General features: G+C 44.9%; 1 protein-coding gene across 2 annotated transcripts; it reads right to left on the bottom strand.

Annotated features, from left to right (window-relative positions):
- Positions 1 to 5,627: 5,627 nt before the first annotated feature.
- foxj1b (forkhead box J1b) lies at positions 5,628 to 9,415 on the bottom strand. Of its 2 annotated transcripts, none has more exons than XM_086304736.1 (3): positions 9,139 to 9,415; positions 8,303 to 8,945; positions 5,628 to 7,640 (listed from the first exon to the last, which is right to left on the bottom strand). In XM_086304736.1, exons 1-3 carry the CDS (start codon positions 9,276 to 9,278, stop codon positions 6,732 to 6,734), a joined length of 1,692 nt encoding a protein of 563 aa, XP_086160862.1. In that variant the 5' UTR covers positions 9,279 to 9,415; the 3' UTR covers positions 5,628 to 6,731. The 2 variants fall into 2 exon arrangements, with proteins under 2 accessions (XP_086160862.1, XP_086160861.1); XM_086304735.1 differs by having other exon boundaries at positions 8,303 to 8,965; positions 9,139 to 9,256.
- Between the last annotated feature and the right edge of the window lie 765 nt (positions 9,416 to 10,180).

Raw genomic sequence — 10,180 nt, 5'->3', positions numbered from 1 at the left:
AGTCTTTTTTTCCCCTTATCAATACGTGATGGCCTTGGAAACCAGGGACGGATTACAATTTCCCGCCAGGTCAGAGAGGTGAAGGAGAATCCTAATGAAGATCTTCTATGAATGCATGTGCTTCAGTGCACAGTGAGGACATTTATTTTATCAGTGAGCTCCTTCTCTTATCCGTACGTGTAATCACTCGTGCACAGGGGTTCCTCAGGGGCTATAAAGCAGCCGTAAGACTTTCCCACTGTTGGTTTTTGCTTTGTGGCACAATGAAGCATCTAATTAGGGACCCCCATCATGTGTCTTCTGTCTGCTTTCCCTTCCATATAAAGAATAACCGTGTGGTTTTGCACAATGAGCGGGGAGTTGAACCCACTGTCTATGTCAAGCTAGGAGGAGTGCTCTTCAGCAAAGCTGGCTGACCCCGTTTATGCCTGACTCTAATCAGAAGCTGTCCAGAGGGTGTCATGAAGGCAATAAAACACTGACTACACCCTCATCTTGTGTCTGTTCCCTACCTTTGCCCTTCTCCATGGGCCCACAAGCGCACACACACACACACACACACACACATAGGCACACTCAGACCTATGCACAGCCTCCCAGAGGGGCACCAAAGAAGAGGTTATAAAGCATTATAAGCCAGGTTAGCCTACAGTGACAGCACGACTTGTTCCTTCTCCTTTCAGCAGGTCCGCATGCTGGGCAGTCCCAGCCTCTCATCCTCCACGCTGAATAGAACCACGGGGCTCTGGCTCCACAGAGATAGTGTTATCTGGGCCACCACGGGGCTCCAATCGCAGCCGTGTACACACACTCCCAGCGGGCAGCACACACATCACCAGGAGTACAGACAAAGAAGCCCGTGGACCAACACAAACATTGCAGGCGTATAATGTAACGACACACACCGACATGTGCACAGGGTCGCAGACAAACAGAGCCAAATGTGAATTCACACATTTGCACACACACACACACATAGGATTGAGCACAATGGATGGCTTTTTCCACTTCACTGTGAAAGTGACACTGATCTTTCCCCTCCTGCTTTCAGGCAGAGATTTTATTGGTATAAACTTGCCTTTGACTCTCATAGTAGCTGCATGTCGATCAGCTGAGGTGATTTTCTCAAATGCGGGGTGGTCACCGGTCACAGCCTCAGCCTTAAATCTGGCCGTAGTCCCCGCTGTTTTAAGGAATCCGAGTTATTCCACCCATTCCTGGAGATCTCCACACATGACCTGTCGCTATTGGGAGCCGTGAGCCAGAGGGATGGAGATAAGCCCGTTTTCGCCTTTTACTCCAGCAATTTCAATTAAAAAGAGATTTGAGGTGGAAAAGCACATTTTCATACAGGGCATTCAAACAAAATCCTGGAAAAGGTTGAAATGAGATGTGGAGCTAAGTTATGAGGGCTTTTTCTAACTGCTACAGACACATCTCTTTCTGGGGAGAATGGGCCGTGTAGTTTTCAACAGGCTTGACTTTATAAATGTGACGCTCCTACTGTCTCCTTCTGTAGTTCTTATTTTCACAACACTATTGCCACTATACAATAATGTATATCATATATAATACAAATCCCATAAAATAGATGCATATTGATTCGAAGATATATATGCATATCTAGGAATTTTAACATGAGGCTTTCTTAATTGTGTGTGCACAAAATTGCACATTAGAATGCTTTGTAACAGTACAATATATTTAATTTCCATAATCATTTGGAGTTGACAAAAGTGTTGATTAGAGAATTGTTGTTTGTCCTCTCATTACACTAATTTGACCCTGAAACCCACAATCAACACATTTAATTAGCTGCAAAGACTGTGAACTTGCCACAAACACAGATGCAATCACTGTACTTTGCATAGCATGCCAGTGACTTATCGTTTTTTAAACCTTTTGAGCTCTTATGCATTGAGAGTCCTCAAAGTTGTCCAGCACCTACAGATCATTCCTAATTTCAGGCCTCCAGGGTTTGAAAAACTTAGCCTCATCAGTACTATTTTTTAAATGCATTTATAAAGCGTCTAAACGCTGACTCCAGATCAGCTAAATTCTCATCTTGTTTCACTAGCAGGTTAATTTCTTTTTCACTTGGCCCGATACTTGATTTATATTTAGCATGCTTTGCTCAGTGTATCATGTTGAGCAGTCATTATGGCTGTATTAGCAATCCCAAGTTAGCATGTAGCCCAGGTCAAATGCTAACGCATGCTTTTAGCACAAGACACCCAGTTTTAACTTCAAAGTCTAAGCAAAATCAGAAGAAGCCTTAAAGTCTCTACTTTATGGAATAAAAACAAAAAGGTTATAAAGGATGAATCGATTATATCTGTTCGCAGCATGAGGTTTCTTTATTTTTAGCAATAAAACTGATCCATAAGCATCTACCTAACCTGTATCTTGACTTAAATAAGAGCTAGGTATTCTTTGCGCTGAGATGATCAAACATCTGCACCATCAGACAGCAGCAGGATCTATACGAGCGTCTCCTTTAGAACTGAAGTAGTCGTTTCTTTATTAAAGTGGGCATTCTGCAATCCTCTACAGAGCAGAGCTGTTCAGTAGAGACTCCAGAGCTCTGGGTTGGCTTATTTCCCAGTTAACCACATTTTAATGGGTATCCATACAGGAAGTTATTCACAGCAACATGGCAGCTCGAGACCACAGACTGTCAATGACATTTAACTGCTGGCAATTTGAAGAACGCTTGTCCTGTGTTAAAGTTTTCTCATCTTTGAGGCAAGCAATTGAAGTGACTGCCACAATGACAGGGAGGGATACTGCTGATTGACATCTGACAGGGTAATAGATACAATTGAGGGTTACCTGGGCAACTGGATTATGGAAATTCCACCAGTGACAGACCAGCAACAAGAAATATGCTGTGGACACGCTGTGGCTGTGGAACTTAAGAAGAATGGGTGGCTGTAGGTGATGGTAATACCTCCAACCTCATCAGCACCAGCACTGGATTATATTCTAATGGTGAAATTTTTAATACCACAGCTGTTCCAGTATGTTGCTTATACTGCAAAGAACACACTGTTGAGCCTTATTCATAGACCCTTACTGTACAGTTAAGGGGAATGCGTAACATAGAATAAGACAGGAAGATAATATGCAGAAGTTCATGCACTCAAAGGCCAATCACATGGTAGGAACTCAATATGTTTAGGCACGTACACATGGTCAAGAATCAGAATGATAAATAAAGGTGATTTAAGTAACTTTGAATGTGACTTGGTTGTTGGTGTCAGCTGATCAACCATCTCTAGGATTTACACAGGATGGTCCAAAAAAGTGTAAATGTCCAGTGAGCGGCAGTTCTGTGTGCAAAAATGCTTTATTGATGCCAGAGGTCAAAGGGAAATGGCCGGACTGCTTCAAGCTGACAGTAAGGCAGCAGTAACTCAAATAACCACTTGCTACAAACAGAGTAGACGGAAGAACATCTCCAAACATGTCAAACCTTGAAGCAGATGGGCTACACTCAGCTAAGATGAGGAAACTTGGGCTACAATTAGAACTGGCGCACCAAAATTGGACAACAGATGATTGGAAATTATGTTACCTGGTCTGATGAGTCGATTATGGTAGATTGAAAATATGGTGTAAACAACATGAAAGCATGGATCTCTCCTACCTTGTATCAGTGGTTCAGACTGGTGGCGGTAGTGCAGTGCTGTGGGAGCTTATTTTCTTGGCACACGTTAGGCCTCTTAGTACTAACTTGTAAATGCTGCAACCTAACTGAATATTGTTGTTGACCATGTCCATTGCTTTATGACCTCAGACTGGTTCTTTGAACTTGACAAAGAGTTCGCTGTACTCAAATGTCCTCCACAGTCAGCAGATCTCAATCCATTAGAGCACCTTTGGTATGTGGTGGAACTTATGTCAATGAGGAATAAAACCTCTGAGAAATGTTTCCAGCACCTTGTTCAATCGATGAACAATTAAAACAGTTCTGAAGGCAAAGGGGGACCAAACAGGGACTAGCGAGGTGCTTCTCTGCAGTGAGTGCAATGATATAAACATACTTTTTATATTTATGGGGATGTCATCATAGTTTTTGTTCATAAAACTGATCATTTCCCACTTTATGACCAAACATATTAGCTATTTTTTTGGTCTGTTCGGGTTTCTTTGCATTTCAATAACATGACCAATAGTTCCTAGATTGTAAGATAGAGCTTGACCCCTGTTCATCCAATGACCACACTGCAGAGTTTGGCTTGATTGTTGCATACTGAAAAAAAGCAAGCAAAGACTCAAAACTACATGCAAAACATGGTCAGCTTCATGGGTTACTGGCAGCTTCCTCCCAGAAGGTTTTGCTATGATAATGATTAATTTATATCCTCTTCAACCTCATTTAGAGTTAAAACCGCAGTGCCATTAGCTACTCAGCAAAATGAATATTATGTGAAAAAAGGTTGTGCCAGTCTAAAGGTAGAATGAGCTATTATCTTATGTTTGCTGTACAGGTGTTCATGCTATTATATCTACCCGGGTATGTTTCAAATGCCAGGCAAGTGCAGGCCTGTCTGGACTGATTAATGATAAACCCTGATAGACCTTTTATCTGTTGATTGCACACACACACACACACACACACACACACACACACACACACACACACACACACACACACACACACACACAACTCTAACTCAAACAATAATCCTGACCACCCTGCTATGTTGCTCACCGCCACGTGTTGGTGTTTTAAGATATTTCAAGTAAAGGATGATTTCTTTAATTGACACCATTTATTGCATTAAGGCATGATTGCATTTTCAAACAGCTTAAAAAAGGTACAAATGAAATAACATGGTAAGATTAAAGAGGTCATGTCACCCACCATAATGATACAATAAGAAAGTCTGGCCATTAACTGATGAATTTATGCATCTGTCCCTAAACCCTCCTCCAAGATTTCTGATCGGATTTCTTTTAAACAAACCTCACAAATTAAAGAAAAGTAAAACCTACACTAATGTAATCAATAAGGTCAAAAGAATCCATCACCCTGTGATCGAAAACAGAACTCTGAGAAAACTCCAAGTTAGCTCCAAATCCTCTCACACAAGATCCATGTGCTGTGAGGGCACAACAGAGACGAGACACTTGGGAAAAATTCAGAAGTACAGGGAGTCCATAGGCCTCTATCATCAGGCTAAAGACTGATTTTCAAATCGTCAGCACAATGTGCTCGTTCCCACCTGATTTAAAAAAAAAAAAAAAAGTACATTAGAAAGCAAACACCAGCGTTCTAACAATGCCAGTGACACTGATGTTATTAAATCTGCTCCTTAAAACAATCTCAGCTGCAACTCTGCCAAATGTGGCGCAACAGAACTGAAGCACAACAAATGCTACATCCATTTTAATCCTGGTGGTAGGCGGCCTCTTCGCCGTATGTGCTTGGCAGCCTTTCAAAAATGGCGGCTTGGCTGCTTTTTAATAACAGAGACGGCCCGGTAGTGGTGGGAAGGGTTAATCGTCACAGAAACTCCAATAAGCTGCATATCAACAAATTTGGCGGAATATTGTTTTATAAAAAATCCCTATATATATATATATATATATATATATATATATATATATATGAAGGAAAAGAGAACAACAAACAAACGCTTGCCAGTTTGACTTATTGCAGTGTCGAGTTCATTTGCAACACATGTGCATTGTTTTAATCATGTGGTCAGTAAATGTTCGAAAGTATGACTTTAATATCGTAAAAAATTTAAACTAAACATCTTGAACATAAGCTGTCTTTCTTTCCTAAGAACTGCTGCCTATCAAAGTGCATAATGTCCCATTTCATGACCCACCAACTGCTCCGGTTTTAGCATTGCAATACATAACTGTAGACAAATGGCAAATGATCTTGCCTAGCTTCATGCTATATACTTATATATCTATATGTATATATAGATATATATATATTAAATTGACTATATAACAGCATCTTAAATGAATGAGTTCTAATCTCTTACAACGATTTTTTTTTTCCTTCTGTCTCCATTTTTGCTCCTTCATCCTACATTATCACACAACATGAACAATTGAGATGAATGGCTGATTTCACTGCATGTTAGTTAAAAAAAGAGTTAATGCTAATGTAGCACAATAGAATCCAGTATGTCAGTCCTGTAGTGACAGTGCTTTCTCAATAAGCTCAGAGGGACGAGAAGCTGCAGTCCGGCCGGGTTCAACGCTCATCCTTGTATTCAACCTCCACCAAATCCAATTTAAAGGGTGAGCATTTGTCTCTTCTTCATTATCCTTCCTCCTTCTATTCCTTCTACGCTGTGATATGAGTACATCTGAAAATTGAATTTGGTACGTAAAAGTCTTTCTGTTCTTTTTGTCAGTTCTCTTATTGTTTGAGTATCAGTGCTCCGTCATGCTGCATGCTGCTCCCTGTAAACTGACAGGGAAGACAATGGAAGTCTATGCCAGGTAATGATCAATAATCATCCAACAAGCTTTAAAGTCTTTTTAAGGGAAGAAAAAGTGACAAATTAAAAATGCAGAGTGCACTGCAGTAGAACTGAGGGATGGGATATGATTGTAAAATGGGGCTGTAGCTCTAACTTTTATCCTTAAAGATAATACAGACCACATGGACCAGCAATCAGAGAGGTCATTGAATGTAAAAAAACAAAACAAAAAACACCAAAATATCAAATAGAAGTCAGTGTGGTTAGGGTCAAAGGTCACAGGTAGCTCTCCACTCGTTCCCATGGCTGCATCTCTGTGAAGAAGCCCTCGCACAGGCTGAAGCCCTGATCCAGAGTCAGCGGAATAGCCTGTGCCTCCTCTTTTATCTCCTCCCATGTTTGCAGCATCGCTTCTTCTGGCTGCTCCGGGAAGAGGATGGAGGGCCCGTCGAAATGCTGCAGCTGCAGCTGATGGTGGTGGTGGTGTTGGTGGTGGCTCTGGAGCAAGCGATCTGGGTCCAGCTGCTGCTGCTGTGGCTGCGGATGTGCGTGAGGCACGTGGAGCTCTCCCATGCTGACCGTACACTCCATGGAAGCAGCGCTTAGGTCCATGTAGCCATAGGATTGGTGATGAAGGTTCATGTGCTGGCTCTGACCCATAACGTCCACTCCTCCACACCATCTCCCCTGCCTGCCCGGCCCAGCGAGCTCCATCTCGCAGCCCAGGGAGCTCAGCGCCGTGTTGATGTCCAGATCTTCGAAGGTGCTGCAGCTACCGCCGAGGACGTCGTCAAACACGGAGGACAGGTCAAAGTCCCCTCTCAGGACGTCTGCCTTGTTGGCCTCTGTGGCTAGCAGAGGGGACTCCGTGGCCCTCATAACCTTACTGTTGCTGTTTTTTGAGGGCAGGTGCTTCCGTTTGCCTCCCGCGCCCTGGTAGGGGCAGCCGTTTTGGCTGGCGTGGTAACTCTGAACTAGTTTGCTCTGCCTGTGGGCACCGCTGTTGGTTCCGCTGCCGCTGCTGTAGTGGTTGGCAGACATCCTCCTGCGCTTGAAGATGCCATTGACAAACATGTCAGCATACTGAGGATCAATCTGCCAGAAGCCTCCCTTTCCTGGCTCGTCCTTCTGTCTGGGGACCTTCTTGAAACACTTGTTGAGGGACAGGTTGTGACGAATCGAGTTCTGTAACACACACACAGGAACACAACGTGATTTAGCATGGACCCCACCGGCTTTGAGCAAATTTAAGTCAGTCATGCAAAAAAAACTGAACATGCCACTTTGAGAGGGAGATGGGCAGGTGGGTGTTGGGGAGGTGGGGCGGCGGGGGTGGGCATTGTTGTTGTTTGTATGGGGAAGCAAATGTACCTAATGAGGCTTTCTAGTAACAGGCAGTTCTGTGCATTTCAAACATGATCAGCTGTGCTTAGCTGCCATCTCTCTCAGGAGCCCTCATTAACACGCACGCACACACACACACAGATTGGAGTGCTTTCTCCACCCCATCACCGTTCCCTTCAGACAAAAACCCTGCGAAGAGCACTGTCTAGGAGGATGGAAATTTCAGATGGATTAAAAACACTTGTCATGGAACTCATCAAAGGCAGAAATGAGACACTAATCCTGCAAAGAGACAGAGAAGGGGGGTCTGAGGTTTTCAATTATTATAATTTAAGTTCCCCCCACACACACTGATAAAACAAAGGCCTCGTCTGATCTCCTGTGGCCTGAATATGCCGTGTATGGTGGTGACACTGAAGTCAAATTGCTGGCCCTTCTCTCCCTCACTCCACCATTTAGCAGATTCATAAATAATAGAAGAAGAGTTATCCGGTCTCTGTTACCTGCCAGCTGGGCTCCGCGTGTCTGTAGTAGCAGAAATTCTCCGTGATCCAGTTATAAATGGTGGACAGAGTCACTTTGGGCTGCTTGCTGGCCTGCATGGCCATGCAGATGAGAGAGGCGTAGGAATAGGGCGGCTTGACTTTGGGGTTGGTTTTGTAGTCGATCTCCACCGGCGGGCTCGGCTGAATCGGGATCTGCGGGTAGGCGGGCGTGGGGTGCGCGCCGCAGGGAAACCGCGGAGCCGCCGCGGTGGAGTCGCTGCCAGAGGTGACGGGGCTCCCGAGATACAGAGGCATCCCGGTTGCGGCGGTGTCCCCGGCTGGGGGGCTGGAAGGAGAGTCGGTGCCCGGTCCGGGGAAGGCGAGGCGTTTGATGAAGAGGTGCTGCTGCGAGGACGGACACTCGAGTCCCGCGCCGCTGGGACGCTCCGGGTCTGCGCTGAGGATGGAGAAATTCTGGAGCCAGTGGAGGCTGGTGAGGCTGTCGTCAAGGGGGGCAGACTCAGACCCAGAGACGTGATCTTCCGGGTAAGCCGCCAGCCATCTCTCCTTAAACTTGTTGGCGATGTCGGGGCTCGTCAACACCGGCATCCTGGCTTTGTACACGCGGCAGAGGCTGAAGACTGTCAGAGGCTCCTTAAAACTGGCATTTAAAGTTCAGCGCTGTCTCAAGGCGAGAGGAAAAGTAAAGGAAAAGAGCGCAAACACGGTCAGATAAACGGATCAAACCGTGCCTCGCGTAAAGGTGTCGAATGGATAATCAGCAATTAGATATTTGCGAGCATAACACTCAGAATGCGATCAATAAATGTGCTAAAGATGCCCGTTTGACCTACCTGCGATGTAGCCTCGCTGGAGGAGATGCTCCGTGTGTGCACCTGTTGCAGTGAGTCCCTGCCTCTCCTCTCCAAGGACTCAGCGGCGCATCCACTCTCTGCGCAACAAGTGCGGCGGGGAGGGTGGGGGCGAAGAGCATCCAGCAGCTGAGGCAAGCTCACATGGAGGCAAAAAAAAACAAAACATACAGAAGAGAGGCGGCACTTAGGACAGATCCATGCTACCGATTCGACCGCTCGGCACTACTGGAGTGTGGAGGGAGGTCAAAGACGTGAGGAGGTGTAGCGGTTGTGAAATAAGTCTCCGTAAAATCTCCAGGGACTGCTCACTATCCCTTTAAATGCGGTCTCGGGGAGAGATTTCTGATTGGTTGGCTGTATATCATGGCTTCTCGCCTTTACTTCAGGTCTCTCTCTCTCCCTCTCCCTCTAAAGACGTCCCCAGCAATGACTGTCAGAACACGAGTGGGGTTGGTGCACGCAGGCTGCGGTGCAATAAGGTCAGTTTAGTGGTTTCCTGTTTGTCTTTATTCTAGGAAGCAGGCTAAAACTGTGACACCCCCCACCTCCACCTCCTGCGCGCGCCTCACACACAGCATCCCCGCCGGCGCTGAAAGAGGCGCGCCACAGGTCCCGCGCGCAGTTTGCACCTGCAAAGAAAGCAGCAGTTAACTGATAAGCTCACGCTTCACGTAGCTTTTTAAATTACAGCTGATACTGTGGTGCTGTCAAGTTTGAAAAGGACACTGTTTAATCTGGCTTTAACCTGATGTGTGTTACTGGAAATGTTGATATCGATCAACATGTCGAGTAAATACAGAGCAAATATTGCAATACAGATACCGATACTTCTAACCGATGGCAGCTTACCTACGGGAGAGCGGTGCTGCATGACTTGCCAGATGAATCATAATCAGTTTTTCAAATTCTGAGTACATTTTAAGCACCATTAAATGACTGTGAGTTTTACTTTCCACAATAATTTGTTAATACAACAAAACACACCTTTTAGCTCTTCGTGTATTTTGAAACTAGGTTTTTT

This window comes from Aulonocara sp. 'chitande type north' Nkhata Bay, linkage group LG8 (assembly GCF_057382095.1).
Source record: "Aulonocara sp. 'chitande type north' Nkhata Bay isolate Kocher_YH1m ecotype deep benthic linkage group LG8, A_spYH_male_GT1.1, whole genome shotgun sequence".
NCBI classification, from domain to species: Eukaryota; Metazoa; Chordata; class Actinopteri; order Cichliformes; family Cichlidae; genus Aulonocara; species Aulonocara sp. 'chitande type north' Nkhata Bay.
This window is presented reverse-complemented; position numbering and strand designations above follow the sequence as displayed.

Coding starts and splice junctions, on each gene's coding strand:
- foxj1b (XM_086304736.1), bottom strand. CDS start 9,278: ATGCTCTTCGCCCCCACCCTCCCCGCCGCACTTGTTGCGCAGAGAGTG. Junction 8,946..9,138: donor CCAGCGAGGCTACATCGCAG/GTAGGTCAAACG, acceptor TTTAAATGCCAG/TTTTAAGGAGCCTCTGACAG. Junction 7,641..8,302: donor ACGCGGAGCCCAGCTGGCAG/GTAACAGAGACC, acceptor TGTGTGTTACAG/AACTCGATTCGTCACAACCT.